At 48.7% G+C, this 15,631-nt stretch overlaps 1 protein-coding gene across 8 annotated transcripts in view; it reads left to right on the top strand.

Annotated features, from left to right (window-relative positions):
• The window catches only part of ep300b (E1A binding protein p300 b), a 48,824-nt gene extending 41,602 nt beyond the window's left edge, over positions 1–7,222 (top strand). For all 8 annotated transcript variants that reach the window (XM_054750722.2, XM_054750718.2, XM_054750719.2 and 5 more), the window contains exons 25-30: positions 277–537; positions 624–789; positions 3,076–3,243; positions 3,329–3,490; positions 3,584–3,865; positions 3,948–7,222. In XM_054750722.2, the coding sequence (XP_054606697.2) occupies positions 277–537; positions 624–789; positions 3,076–3,243; positions 3,329–3,490; positions 3,584–3,865; positions 3,948–6,995 (4,087 nt within the window). In that variant the 3' untranslated portion in view covers positions 6,996–7,222. The remainder of the gene's footprint in view (positions 1–276; positions 538–623; positions 790–3,075; positions 3,244–3,328; positions 3,491–3,583; positions 3,866–3,947) is intronic.
• Positions 7,223–15,631: the final 8,409 nt, after the last annotated feature.

The following is a 15,631-nucleotide window of genomic DNA, read 5'->3' as shown; positions in this document are numbered from 1 at the left end:
AACTGAATAAGTGCCATGATAAGTAGGTTCAACTGGAACGGTGACTTTGTAAAATGGCGCTATATAAATCAACTGAATTAAACCTTTTACCTTCAGAAGTTGTTCTAAATCTCACTTGAATGTATTTAGTGAGAAAAGACTGGATTCATCTGGGTTTATGATAAAACTCACATTTTTTTGGGATAGTTTCATGACATTGAGTGGTAGCGTTGTAGAGGGGTTGCAATGAGGAAGCAGAGAAGAGCTTAAAGTTTTCTTTACCCTTCCTTCCCTCAGGTTCGTGGACAGCGGTGAGATGGCCGAATCGTTTCCATACAGGATGAAAGCTTTGTTTGCATTCGAGGACATCGACGGAGCAGAAGTGTGTTTTTTTGGCATGCACGTCCAAGAGTACGGCTCGGACTGCCCGCCGCCCAACCAGAGACGGGTGTATATCTCCTACCTGGACAGTGTGCACTTCTTCAAACCTCGACACCTGAGGACTGCCGTCTACCACGAGATCCTCCTGGGCTACCTGGAGTATGTCAAACGAATGGGGTAAGGAAAAAAACCATCAAAACCACGAGCAGGTGTACAGGATACGGTCGGTTCGTGCACGTGATAAACATCTGTTCCTGTGCCAGGTTTACGACCGGTCACATCTGGGCATGTCCACCCAGCGAGGGAGACGATTACATCTTTCACTGTCACCCTCTGGACCAGAAGATCCCCAAACCGAAACGCCTGCAGGAGTGGTACAAGAAGATGCTGGACAAGGCCGTTGCTGAGCGAATTATCCACGATTACAAGGTCTTTTTAAATCTAGAACAGCGGAACATGTTCCTAATGGGGTCACTTCAGTAGCTAGAACTGATTTTTATTTGACAAATAAGGTGGTAAAGACATTTGTCTGCCATTTTTAGGGCTTACCTTTTTTTTATAAATGTTATAATAATATTTTACTTAGAGAAGAAAGTAAGATTTCTCACAATCGGTGGGTATCATTTAAAAAAATAATGTATCTTTCCACCCAAAAGTGAAAATTTGTCCCAGAGTTGGATGAGTGGGAAAAACGCAATGCAACCAGCCCAGTCATTCTCCTGACCCGGCGGTACTCCTTTAGCTTTAGCTTAGCATAAAACACAGTAGGTGAACGGATCCAGCTAGCATCGTAGTGATCCCAGCTCTGCTTGGTGACCTAAATAATCAGACTGACAGCAAGTGAAAATAATTAGTAACATAAAGGAATCACAGGTGCCATTTTAGACCCGGGACTAGTTTATGACAAAGCACAGCTGTAAGCCTCCGCTGAAAGGTGCAAGGCAGCCCCACAGACACCTGCTTCTGTAAAAACAGATACTCATTGTTAGCAAACCATCATAAAACACACAAATGTTCTGTTATAACCAGAAGTACCAGAGTATAAATATACTAAAAGTACTATAGGAACACTGAGGTATTTGGTTTAACAAGTCTTTCTTTACCGAACCAAGGGCACAATAGAAGCCCTCAGAAAATGTTCTTAAATTTTAAAAAAAAGCTCCTAACAAGTGAAGCCATTTGTCCAGCGGGACCGACCTACATAGAGGAGAAGACCTCAGGTTTCAACTTTCCAGCTCCCTTAATGCAGCGCTAAACCTAATTCTGAAACAGTTTCAGGCTCCTGCACCTAAAGCTTGGTTTATGCTTGACACGTTCACTTTCCGCTTGGTGATGCGGCTCGCAGATGGAACGCGCTTCACAACTTGCAGCGTTTACGGTTCATGCGGCTTGTCTCTGCGGTGAGCCAATATTCTCCCAAACTGTAGGGGGCAGCATGGAGCTCTACGGCATGCATCCAACACTACACCATAGTAGAAGTAAAAGTTACTGTTGTTTACTACACGGCATTCCAGCATTTTTAACAGCGTCCTCGTCTTTTCCGACAGTGCGAGCTATTTCTCTCCAAGAATTATTAACAACATGTTGATCACGGTGATCTCTGAGAGCTGAATCATACAAATATCTGTATTTAAGAACCTCTGCCATACTAGTTCTTGCCAGTCTGCCATGTTTTTCCGCGTCCGCGTGGTTAGAAAATTTCCTAGGTGCGCGGTGCGGAGGCGCGGTGGAGGGGCGTGGTTCTTAAAATGACACAATTTCGCCGTGCGAATCTCTCGGACGCATCAAGCATAAACCAACCTTAATCCAAACAACCGTTCCAGCACAATAGAGCCTAACGACATCAATGACTTCTCAGGGGTAATAGGCTCGATACACGGGAGGCGACAAACGACCGCAATCAGCGAAATTCGTCACTGTCGCTTTTATTACCTGACACACGGGAGGCGACCTGCGGCCAGCGGCAAAGCCGTCGACGCGTTCTGTTCCATGGCAAAATCGAATCTTCCGTTGTTTTGTTTGGCTGTGTCAGGTTGGAGGGAATTAAGGTTATTTAAGCGGTTCAGAGTTTTAAAGCGGTAGATATGATGTTTCACAAGGTGCTCCTAGAGTTATCTCTATATTCTTTGGTAGAAATATTGTACGGTTCTGGGAAATCCTTCACAGCAAGTATCAACTTCTCCTCCATGTTTGCTCGGAGGTGTACGGAGCATCCTGTCCGCTCATTGGTCAGTGAATGAAACCTCCGTTGATTGGTCCTCGTCCGAGCGACAGCGATGAAAAGTTGAAAATATTTCAACTTTCTGGGATCGCGTCGCTGGGTCGCCTGTGCACGACACGTGCAGGAGCGCAAAATTTCACACGCACATTTTTCGCGTTTCGCTTTGTCGCGCACGTCTCATTGAAAATGTATCGAGCCCATAAGGAGGAGAGGTGTCCATTGGTAGTTTTGTCTTGTTGAGAAGCTCCTCAGATGAAAAGCAAAACATCTTCAAGGAACCAAAGAAGTCCAGTTGCCTTCATTCAAACCCTTCTGGAGATCACTGAGAACCTTCATCAGCATAATTTTTACTCATTTTTTGTTTTCTTCTTGTTTCTCTTGAAGCGCCTTGTGACTTTTTATTTGTGAGACCTCTTATAAAAATCCTTTCTTCTGTTTAATCAGACTTATTTTGGGGTTTTGCTTTAATTTCTTCCTGCTTTTGGATCTCACAGGACATCTTCAAGCAGGCGACAGAAGATCGTCTGACCAGTGCCAAGGAGCTGCCGTACTTCGAGGGCGACTTCTGGCCCAACGTGCTCGAGGAGAGCATCAAGGAGCTGGAGCAGGAGGAAGAGGAGAGGAAGAGGGAGGAGAACAGTACGTCCAACGAGAGCACAGATGTGAGTGGAAAAACGCAGAAGTCTGAATGTTTTCTGGGGGTGTGTGTGCGTTTTTGGTTTGACGTCCCATTTAAAACACACACAGGCTACAAAGGGAGACAGCAAGAACGCCAAAAAGAAGAACAATAAGAAGACGAGCAAGAACAAGAGCAGCCTGAGCCGAGCCAATAAGAAGAAACCGGGGATGCCCAGCGTGTCCAATGACCTTTCACAGAAGCTCTACGCCACCATGGAGAAACACAAGGAGGTATGAAAGTCTGCTCTAGTACAGCAGCAGCTACTGCTATTTATTGTGTTTTTTACAGCGACTCCTAAGAGCTTCCGTGTTTCTACTCTGCAGGTTTTCTTCGTCATCCGCCTCATCGCGGGGCCCACAGCCAACTCGTTACCCCCCATCACCGACTTGGATCCTCTGATGGCCTGTGACCTGATGGACGGCCGAGACGCCTTTCTGACCCTGGCCAGAGACAAGCACTTGGAGTTCAGCTCTCTCAGGAGGTCCAAGTGGAGCTCCATGTGTATGCTGGTGGAGCTCCACAATCAGAGCCAGGATCGCTTCGTTTACACCTGCAATGAATGCAAACACCACGTGGAGACCCGCTTCCACTGCACCGTCTGCGAGGTGAGAATCCCGGCGGAGAGTCAGTGTTGTTGTTGCATCTTGTTCAGGATTGTGAGTAAACATTTGTGTTTATGATCTCCAGGATTATGATTTGTGCATCACCTGCTACAACACTAAAGGTCACGAGCACAAGATGGATAAACTGGGACTCGGACTCGACGATGACAGCAACAACCAGGCGGCGGCAGCAACTCAGAGTCCTGGTGACTCTCGTCGTCTCAGCATCCAGCGCTGCATCCAGTCCCTGGTCCATGCGTGCCAGTGTCGCAACGCCAACTGCTCCCTGCCGTCCTGCCAGAAGATGAAGCGGGTCGTTCAGCACACGAAAGGCTGCAAACGCAAAACAAACGGCGGCTGTCCTATCTGCAAGCAGCTCATCGCTCTGTGCTGCTACCACGCTAAACACTGCCAGGAGAACAAGTGTCCCGTCCCGTTCTGCCTAAACATCAAGCAGAAGCTCCGGCAGCAGCAGCTGCAGCACAGGCTCCAGCAGGCCCAGATGTTGAGGAGGAGGATGGCCACCATGCAGAGGGTGGGACAGCCAGCTGGGGGGACACCAGCGGGACCTCAAGTTGGACTTCCATCACCGGGACACAATGGCTCCACAGCTCCCAGTACCCCAACATCTGGTGGTACCCAACCTCCGACCCCTCAGACCCCAACTCAGAGCATGCCTCCCGTCCCACAGCAGGGAATGTGTCCTGGAAATGGAATGCAGCCGCAGCAGCCTGGAGGGATGCCTCCTCAGCATTCTCTCCATCAGTTCCAGCAGATGGCGAATGGAGGTGCTGGGGCAGGAGGAATCATAAACTCCCCCCAACACCAGCAGCAGATGACTCCTCACGTCCCGCAGCAGCTGCAGCAGAGTGGACCAGGGTCCAACTCCCAGCAGCTGCAGCAGCATCCTTATGCCAGCAGACCCCCAGGCTCCTCCCCAGTTCATCAGTCCCAGGGCAAACCATTTCTCGGTGCTGCAACTCCTCCACAGCATCCTGGTGGTGCTGTGATGGCGGGAAATGTAGCAGGCCAGCAACAACCCCCTGGTCAGCCACAGATCCAGCCTCCAGTTCCACAGCAGACCTCCTCAGGCCCCCCACCAGCAGCTGTGGAAATCGCTTTGAAGATTCAGCAGGTGGCTGATGCTCAGAGGAAGCTGGCCCTGCAGAAACAGGCCGCTGCCGCAGGCCTGATGCCGTCTCACCCCCACCACCAACTGGGCCAAGCCCAGCAGATGGCCGTGAGCCATCCCGGACCTGCAGGGATGGTTGGATCTCAGGGCATGCCGCCACAGAATCAGGGCGCTCGAGCCCACATGGACCAACAGCAAGGCGCTCTGTCAGGAATGATGGTCAGTGGTGGGCACATGCAGCATCCACCCCAGCAGGGTAACCTGCAACAAGGCCAGCTCCGCCCTCGGGTGCAGCTCCCACAGCAGAGGATGGCTGCTCCCCTTCAGAATCCTCAGCAGCAACAGCAGCAGTGGGCGGGTCAGGGCATGCCCCCCCAGCAGAGGCAAACTATGATGACCCAAATGAGCCACGCGGCTATGCTGGCAGCTCAGCAGCAGCAGCAGCAGCAACAACAGCAGCCGCCACATCAACCAGCTCAGGGCCACGCTGCCATGATGAATATGGCGCAGCAGCAGCAGCAAGGTGGAGGAGGGGTCTCGGGTGGAGCTGTCCCCGGGTCTGCGGGTGTTCCAGGTGTTGGTGCGGCTGGTGGAAACATTCCCCTGGCTGCTCTTCAGGAGCTTCTACGGGCTCTCCATTTACCCAGCTCACCAGTACAGCAGCAGCAGGTCCTCAGCATCCTGCGATCAAACCCTCAACTCATGGCAGCTTTCATCAAGCAGAGGGCCTCAAAATACATCGGACCTCAGGGGGGGCCCGGGGGGCAGGAGGGTGTTCCTGGAGGAGGACCTGGACCCATGGGGGGGCCTGTTGGAAACGTCATTGCAGGAGGGAGCCCACAGGTGAACATGAATGTTGGGAGTGCTGGACAGCCAGGGATCCACATGGGGGGTCAGGGAGGCGCAAACATGGCCACCATGACTCAACTTCAGCAAGTCCAGCAGCAGCAGCAACAGCAGCTTCAGCAGCAGCTGCAGCAGCAACTCCAGCAGCAACAACAGCAGCAGCAGCTTCAGCAGCAGCAGCAGAGGCCGATGCTCACTGGTCTTCAGCAGCAGCAACTTCAGCAGCAACAACAGCAGCAGCAGCAGCAGCATGGGGGGGTGGGCAGAGGAATGCAGGGCCAGGGGCAACCGATGGGAAACCTCAACGGGCCCCAGTTCAGAGAGCTGCTCATGAGACGACATCTGCAGCAGCCGCAGCAGATGGGGGTGAATCATGGTCAGTTTCAGCAGCCACAACCTCCACAGGCACAAAGCTTCATGGGCCAGCACGGGATGCAACAGGGTCCCCCTCAGCAGCAAGGAGGCCTCCCAGGTCAGCAGGGGCCAGGTTACCCAGGAACCATTGCCCAGCAGAGGCTCCAGCACCAACTCCAGATGCAGCAGAACAGCATGGCTGCCCATCCAGGAGGCGATACGGGGCAAGGTGGAGGGGGTTCTCAGCAACAACCTCCGGGCCCTCAACCCATCCAGAGTGGGCCCACACCTCCATCCTCTCAAGCCATCTTCCAACAGACTCTGCCACAGAGGCTGCTCCAACAGCAGCAGCAGCACCTGGGCCCGGGCGGGTCGCCAGCCCAGCACAGCAGTCCCATGAGCCCTCAGCAGGTGACCCAGTCCCCTCACCCCCACCTGCAGGGCCAGGCGCTGGCCAATCAGGTGCGCTCCCCTCAGCCCTCACCCCGCCCCCAGTCACAGCCACCACACTCCAGCCCGTCACCGCGCATGCAGCCCCAGCCGTCGCCACACCACATCTCCCCCCAGATGCAGACAGGCTCTCCGCACCCGAACCATCTGAACCAGCACCACCCCGGAATGGGAGTTCCTCCTCAGCAGCAGGCAGCGAGCCAGCAGCAGAACGCCATGGAGCAGTTTGGTTCAGACCAGAACGCCATGCTCTCTCAACTAAGCGGCATGGCTGGTCTACTCGGGTCAGGGGGGAGCGGTCAGGACCCGATGGGCCAGAACATCCCCCACAACTCTTTAGACCACATGTAGGACTTTTTCTTAGCGAGTTGCACTGAGCTCGGAGAATTTCTGCACAAGCTGCACTCACCCAGGACAGTGTTAATGTTCATTTTTAGCCTTTATTATTATTATTATTATTATTATTATTATTGTTAAAACGTTATTTAATGTTTTCAACAGACACATTGAACTGAACTTCCTATGGGAGATGAACAATAACTCAAACAGTTGTTAAACCAATTAGAGTAAATGAATTGTAACTTATTGCTGTTAATATATATCTATATATTTTTGCCAACCAAGGACAAAGGTGGGAGAGGCGGTTTCCTAGCAACCCCCTCACCTCGTTTTATTTGTCAGAGAAGAAACGTCACTATTTTGGGGATTTGGGAAGGGAACGTCGTAAACAAGTCTGTTTTTTCAGAGTGACATGAATCATCGGTGTACATCCAAGCAACACTTCTTTTTTTTTTTATTACGTTTTATTTATTCTGTTCCTTGAAGGGACAGGGTGGGGTGGGGGGGTTGTGGCGTACCCTGAAACTTCGTACATATCATGTAGAAGCCTTTATTTTTGTTATTGACAGTTGGTTTGGGTTGTTTCACTTTAGTTGGGTCTGTGGGAATAAAGTCAGTGTTTTTATCGATGTTTCTGCTCCAAAGTTTGAAATGTTCAGCGGACTCGACGTTTTTGATGTTCCGGCTGGTTTTTGTCTTCAACTCCTTTTCCCTCGCAAATGTGCAAACCCCCCTCCCTCGAATGTGCGTGCACTCCTTCCTTTCTAAAGACGCTTAACATGGAGCTGTGGAGGCTTTGGGAGGGGGGGGACGCATACCTTTGTGCCTGTGATATTTTACACATGTTGGCTCCTTTTAGTGTTTTTTAGAATTCTGCTGTTTTAGAATAAACAGAGGATGATGATCCAAATGAACTGTGTTGCACAGAAATGAGGCAAAAGACGCCAGCAACTGGCCTCTTTTTACCCTCGTCACCTTTGCTGCTTCCTTTTTGGACTTTATATCCTCCTCTGGGGGGAGGTTGAGCTCCCTCCTCGTAAACTCTCTCCGTATCTTTCTGCTCAGAACTTTGGGAATTAATTTAATATTTTTTACTGAACAAAGAAAACCAACTGTGGACTCAAATACAGTTTTTTTAAATAAAATTAAATTACCAGTAGTTTTGTGTCTCGTTTGTATTAAAGGCTAGATGAACATCTCCATGCAGCTAAAGGCTAGATGAACATCTCCATGCAGCTAAAGGCTAGATGAACATCTCCATGCAGCTAAAGGCTAGATGAACATCTTCATGCAGCTAAAGAATAGATGAACATCTCCATGCAGCTAAAGGCTAGATGAACATCTCCATGCAGCTCAAGGTCAGAGGACCATCCCCATGCAGCTAAAGGCCAGAGGAACGTCTCCATGCAGCTAAAGGCTAGATGAACATCTCCATGCAGCTAAAGGCTAGAGGGACATCTCCATGCAGCTAAAGGCTAGATGAACATCTCCATGCAGCTTAAGGTCAGAGGACCATCCCCATGCAGCTAAAGGCCAGAGGACCATCCCCATGCAGCTAAAGGCCAGAGGAACGTCTCCATGCAGCTAAAGGCTAGATGAACATCTCCATGCAGCTTAAGGTCAGAGGACCATCCCCATGCAGCTAAAGGCCAGAGGACCATCCCCATGCAGCTAAAGGCCAGAGGAACGTCTCCATGCAGCTAAAGGCTAGATGAACATCTCCATGCAGCTAAAGGCTAGAGGACCATCTCCATGCAGCAGCAGTACTCAATAGGCGACCCGCGGGTCCCCCACGGTGCGATGGCCGTCTGACAGACAGCTGCAGGGGAAGGGACCAGGTAGGCATTGCTGTTCCATCCATTATATCTATCAGTAGCTCAGTAGGAAAGCAGGAGCGGATTTCGGCTGCAAGAGGTTCACTGTAGCACTTATATTTGATCATAAGAACAAAGGGGAAATGAATCGCTTTGACCGGAAGTCAACACTGCAAGAGTGTACCAACAATGACTCGTAGTCCTCCAAGTCCTGATCCTAACAACTGAAGTGAACAGGGCTCACCAGCAGCCTCCAGGCACAGCAGCCAGGTTCCACCATCACCTCAATACCAGCCACCTGATCCAACCATCAGGCTCAGCCTGGGGCTCCAGATTCACCGTCAACCAGGACTGAGAGAGAGGTAAGCCTAATACAATGGCCCCTCCTAGAAAAACGGAGAAACTCGAGGAAGATATGGAGGAAATTAAAAAATCATTGAATTTTATGTCAGCCGAGCTGTCTAAGCTAACAGTACAACAGGATCAACTACTGTCATTAATGGATGAGGTCAAGACACTGAAATTCAAGCTTGCAGAAAAGGACAAGAAGATCATGGTATTGGAACAGAGGGTGGATGAACTGGAGCAGTATACCAGAAGGGATGACTTGGTGATAACTGGTTTGGAAACAAGACATAGGTTACTGGAGATAGAAACACAACTGAGGATGCTCCACAGGAAGAACTCCAGTCACTAGAACAACAAGTGTTGAGCTTCTTGCACAGTAAGAACATTAATATCCAAAGTGATGCAATATCAATCTGTCATACCCTTCCGAGAAAGGCAGACAAATTAAAACCAGTCATCATAGTGCGATTTACCAGTAGGAAGTACAGAAATGAGTTGTTGAGGCAAGCAAAAAAACTGAAATGTACAAATGTGTACATAAATGAACACCTGACGAAAAAGAATGAAACAATAGCCAAAGAAGCAACAAAAAAATCACAGCCACGTGGACAAGAAATGGTGTTGTATGGATTAGAGAGCAAGAAGGTCTAAATGCAAAAATGATCAAAGAGTTGAAAGATCTGGAAGTGTTGCAGGGTAAAAGATGATTTATTGTGTAGCACTGACTAAATAATGGATAGTGGAAACAGTTTAACAATGGATATGGAAGTACAAATGAATTCATAAAGAATAAATGGATTCCCATGAGAAAATATATGAACTTGACAGTAAAATAGACGAAAGTTTATTTGAGTTAAATATAAATAGTAATTATTATGCAGAAGATCAGCTAAATAGTGGGTTAACTAACAATGATTCATTATCAATCATACACATAAACAGTAGAAGTTTAGTTTCCAAGATGTCAACAATAAAGGACTATTTAGGTAAATTTAAAAGTAAATTCAAAGTCATTGCCAATACTGAGACTTGGCTTTATGATGAAAGGATGACTGAAGTACAAATAGAAGGGTATGAATTTCATTTTGTAAATAGAATAAATAAAATGGGTGGTGGCGTTGCTCTGTACATTAACAATGATTTAAAATGTAAATTAGATAAGAAAATGACTATGATGGAAGATAATGTTATGGAAATGGTAACAGTGGAAATTGTCAATGACACATCAAAAAATATAATAATAAGTTGTGTATATAGAGCACCCGGTTCTTGCATCAGGTCATTTACAGATAAAATAAATGAGTTTGTGGATCATATTAAAAACAAAACATTGTTTATGTGTGGGAACTTTAACATTAACTTAGAACATCCTGTGGTTCTGAGAACATCAAGTGATTTTTTTTATATGATATATAGTTTAGGTTTGGTTCCTTTGATAAACAAACCTACCAGGATCACAACCCAAAGTGCAACAATAATTGATAATATATTCACTAATAGAAAGGAGGACGTTGTTAAAACTGGGATATTGATGACAGATATTAGTGATCATTTACCTATTTTTGTAGTGTCTAAATATCACAATAACAATAAAAATATCATAAAACATAATTTTATTAATTATAAAAGAAATACTCCTCCTTGAACTGTCACCTTATCGTGGTGGAGGAGTTTGAGTGCCCTAATGATCCTAGGAGCTATGTTGTCTGGGGCACGTAGTGCCCCTGGTAGGGTCTCCCATGACAAATTGGTCTTAGGTGAAGGGTGAGACAAAGAACGGTTCGAAGGATCTTTCATGGCGGTTAAAACAAAGAGTCGGAGTACCCGGCCCGGAGGGTTACCGGGGTCCCACCCTGGAGCCAGGCCTGGGGTTGGGGCCCGTGAGCGAGCGCCTGGTGGCCGGGCTTTCGCCCATGGGGCCCGGCCGGGCCCAGCCCGAACCGGATACATGGGCTCGTCCAACTGTGGACCCACCACCCGCAGGAGGAACATGAAGGGTCCGGTGCAATGCGAATCGTGTGGCAGACCAAGGCGGGAGCCTTGGCGGTCCAATCCCCGGGCAAGAAAACTAGTTTTTGGGACATGGAACGTCACCTCGCTGGCGGGGAAGGAGCCGGAGCTTGTGGCAGAGGTTGAGCGGTACCGGCTAGATATAGTCGGACTCACCTCGACACATTGCATTGGCTCTGGAACCCGAGACCTGGAGAGGGGTTGGACACTCTACTTTGCTGGAGTTGCTCCGGGTGAGACACGGAGGGCTGGGGTTGGCTTTTTGTTAGCCCCGAGACTCTCTGCCTGTGTGTTGGGGTTTACCCCGGGGGACAAGAGGGTAGCTTCCTTGCGCCTTCGGGTCGGGGAACGGGTCCTGACTGTTGTTTGTGCTTATGGGCCAAATATCAGTTCAGAGTACCCACCCTTTTTGGAGTCCCTGGGACGAGTGCTAGATAGTGCTCCATCAGGGGACTCCATTGTCCTGCTGGGGGACTTCAATGCTCACGTGGGCAATGACAGCTTGACCTGGAGGGGTGTGATTGGGAGGAACGGCCCACCTAATCTGAACTCGAGCGGTGTTTTGTTATTGAACTTCTGTGCAAGCCGCAGTTTGGCCATAACGAACACCATGTTCGAACATAAGGATGCCCACCGGTACACTTGGTACCAGGGCAGCCTAGGTCACAGGTCGATGATAGATTTTGTAGTCGTATCATCTGACCTGCGGCCGTATGTTTTGGACACCCGAGTGAAGAGAGGGGCGGAGCTGTCAACTGATCACCACCTGGTGGTGAGTTGGATCAGATGGCAAGGGAACATGCCGCGTAGACCTGGCAGACCCAAACGCATAGTGAGGGTCTGCTGGGAACGCCTGGCAGAAGAACCTGTCAAGACGGTCTTCAACTCCCACCTCCGGCAGAGCTTTGACCACGTCCCGAGAGCAGTGGGGGACATTGAGTCCGAGTGGGCCTTGTTCCACTCTGCGATTGTCGAGGCGGCTGTTGCTAGCTGTGGTCGTAAGGTGGCCGGTGCCAGTCGTGGTGGCAACCCCCGTACCCGCTGGTGGACACCAGAGGTTCGGGGAGCCGTCAGGCTGAAGAAGGAGGCCTACAGGGCGTGGCTGGTCTGTGGGTCTCCCGAGGCAGCAGACAGGTACCGGATAGCCAAGCGGGGTGCAGCAGTGGCAGTTGCCGAGGCAAAATCTCGGGCGTGGGAGGAATTTGGTGAGGCCATGGAGAAAGACTATCGATCGGCTCCAAAGAGGTTCTGGCAAACTGTCCGGCGCCTCAGGAGAGGAAGGCAGCAACTCGCTCACACTGTTTACAGTGGGGATGGGGAGCTGCTGACGTCAACTGAGGCTATAGTCGGACGGTGGAAGGAATACTTTGAGGAGCTCCTCAATCCCACCAATGCGCATTCCGAGGAGGAACCAGAGCTGGGAGGCCTGGGGATGGACTGTCCGATCTCGGGGGCAGAAGTTGCTGAGGTAGTCAAACAACTACACAGCGGCGGAGCCCCGGGGGCGGATGAGGTTCGTCCTGGGTATCTCAAGGCTATGGATGTTGTAGGGCTGTCATGGTTGACACGTCTCTACAACATTGCGTGGTCATCGGGGGCAGTTCCTAGGGAGTGGCAGACCGGGGTGGTGGTCCCCATCTTTAAGAAGGGTGACCTGAGGGTGTGTTCCAACTATAGGGGGGATCACACTCCTCAGCCTCCCTGGAAAGGTCTACTCCAAGGTACTGGAGAGGAGGGTCCGATCGATAGTTGAATCTCAGATAGAGGAGGAGCAATGTGGTTTTCGTCCTGGCCGTGGAACTGTGGACCAGCTCTATACCCTTGCAAGGGTGATGGAGGGGGCATGGGAGTTTGCCCAACCAATCCACATGTGCTTTGTGGATTTGGAGAAGGCTTATGACCGTGTCCCCAGGGGCACCCTGTGGGGGACGCTCCAGGAGTATGGGGTGGGTGGCTTTCTGTTAAGGGCCATTCAGTCCCTTTACCAGAGGAGCGTGAGTTTGGTCCGCATAGCCGGTAGTAAGTCGGACCTGTTCCCAGTGAGGGTTGGACTCCGCCAGGGCTGCCCTTTGTCACCGGTTCTGTTCATCACTTTTATGGACAGAATTTCTAGACACAGCCGTGGTGTGGAGTGTGTCGAGTTTGGTGGCAGGAGAATCTCGTCTCTGCTTTTTGCGGATGATGTGGTCCTCCTAACTTCATCCAGCTCTGACCTTCAGCTCTTGCTGGGTAGGTTCGCGGCCGAATGTGAAGCGGCTGGGATGAGGATCAGCACCTCCAAATCTGAGACCACGGTTCTCGACCGGAAAAGGGTGGCTTGCCACCTCCGGGTCGGGGGAGAGGTCCTACCTCAAGTGGAGGAGTTTAAGTATCTCGGGGTCTTGTTCACGAGTGAGGGTAGGAGGGATCGGGAGATCGACAGGCGGATTGGTTCGGCGTCTGCAGTGATTCGGACGCTGAGCCGATCTGTCGTGGGGAAGCGGGAGCTGAGCCAGAAAGCCAGGCTCTCGATTTACCGGTCGATCTACGTCCCAATCCTCACCTATGGTCATGAGCTTTGGGTAATGACCGAAAGAACGAGATCGCGGATACAAGCGGCCGAAATGAGTTTCCTCCGTAGGGTGGCCGGGCTCAGCCTTAGAGATAGGGTGAGGAGCTCGGACATTCGGGAGGGGCTCGGAGTAGAACCGCTGCTCCTCCGGATCGAAAGGAGCCAGTTGAGGTGGTTTGGGCATCTGGTCAGGATGCCTCCTGGACGCCTCCCCGGGGAGGTGTTTCGGGCATGTCCTGCCGGCAGAAGGCCCCCGGGTCGACCCAGGACACGTTGGAGAGGTTACATCTCCAATCTGGTCCGGGAACGCCTTGGGGTCCTGCCGGAGGAGCTGGTGGACAAGGCCGGGGAGAGGACGGCCTGGAGCTCCCTAATTGGGATGCTGCCCCCGCGACCCGGACCCAGATAAGCGGAGGAAGACGAAGACGACGAAGACGAAGAAGATAAAAGAAATAAATCAGTTAAAGCCCTGGAGGACCTACATAAAGATCTTAAAATGCAGAACTGGGCGGAAGTCTATGTCAGTGATGTGAACAATGCATATACATCCTTCATGAAAATACTGCTGAAATCGTTTAACAGTAGTTGTAAATTAATTAAAATAACAGGTAAAAGGGACAACCAACCATGGATGACTAATGGAATTAAAAATGCATGTGCAAAAAAAAAGCCTGTATACGAGATTCTTAAAGTTACAAACAAAGGAAGCCGAAAACAGATATAAAAAAATATAAAAATAAATTAGTAACAATAATTAGGAAACAGAAGAAAGAGTACTATGGTGAGCTATTGAATAAGAACAAAGACAACATCAAGAATACATGGGGATTAATAAATAATGTGATTAACAGAGATAATACAAATGCAAGACTCCCAAACTACTTTGTAAAGGACAATAAAGACATTTATGAAGTTAAAGAAATTTCTAATGAATTCAATGATTTTTTTTTATAAATGTAGGAAGGAGTCTGGTGGAAAGCAAACCAATAATTAACAATACAATGAATACAATACCTAGAAATGTCAATAGTATTCTGCTTGACAAAGTAGATCAACAAGAAATAAGAAACATTGTAAAAAACTGGGGAAGCAAAAGATCAACTGATTGTGATGATCTGGACATGGTGACTGTAAAAGCTATAATTGAATCTGTTATTGAACCATTCACTTACATCTGTAATCGGTCACTATCTACAGGAGTCTTCCCTGATTTAATGAAAATTGCCAAGGTGGTTCCATTATTTAAGAGTGGTGATGAACAGAGTTTCACTAATTACAGGCCAGTGTCACTGCTTCCACAGTTTTCCAAAATATTAGAAAAAGTGTTTGCATTAAGGTTGGACAAATTCATTGACAAAAATTCAATTTTAAATCATGAACAGTACGGCTTTAGGACCAAACATTCAACAGCAATGGCAGTTATGGATTTAGTAGATAAAATTCATCAGCAACTGACAATAAAAACCATTTCATTAGTGTTTTTATTGACTTAAAAAAGGCATTTGATGTCATTGATCATTCAAGGTTACTTCTTAAATTACACCGGTATGGAATAAGAGGGGTGGCGCATCAATGGGTTAATAGTTATTTACGCAATAGAAAACAGTTTGTTCAAATAAATAATGCTAAATCTGAATTAAAAATATTTATTATGGTGTGCCACAAGGGTCAGTCCTCGGACCTAAACTGTTCATATTGTTTATTAATGACCTGGTAAATGTATCTAATTTACTTGGCACAGTTTTATTTGCGGATACTACATTGTTTTATTCAGGATTAAATGCACATGAAGTAACTCAAGTGATAAACAGTAAATTGATTAAAGTTCAAAAATGGTTTGATATAAATAGACTGTCACTGAACCTGAACAAAACAAACTTTATACTGTTTAATAATAGAAGAAGCTGTGATGTATCTTTAATGAT

This window comes from Nothobranchius furzeri, chromosome 12 (assembly GCF_043380555.1).
Source record: "Nothobranchius furzeri strain GRZ-AD chromosome 12, NfurGRZ-RIMD1, whole genome shotgun sequence".
Classification (NCBI taxonomy): Eukaryota; Metazoa; Chordata; class Actinopteri; order Cyprinodontiformes; family Nothobranchiidae; genus Nothobranchius; species Nothobranchius furzeri.
Note: the sequence above shows the minus strand (reverse complement) of the source record. Positions and strands in the feature narration are given on the sequence as shown.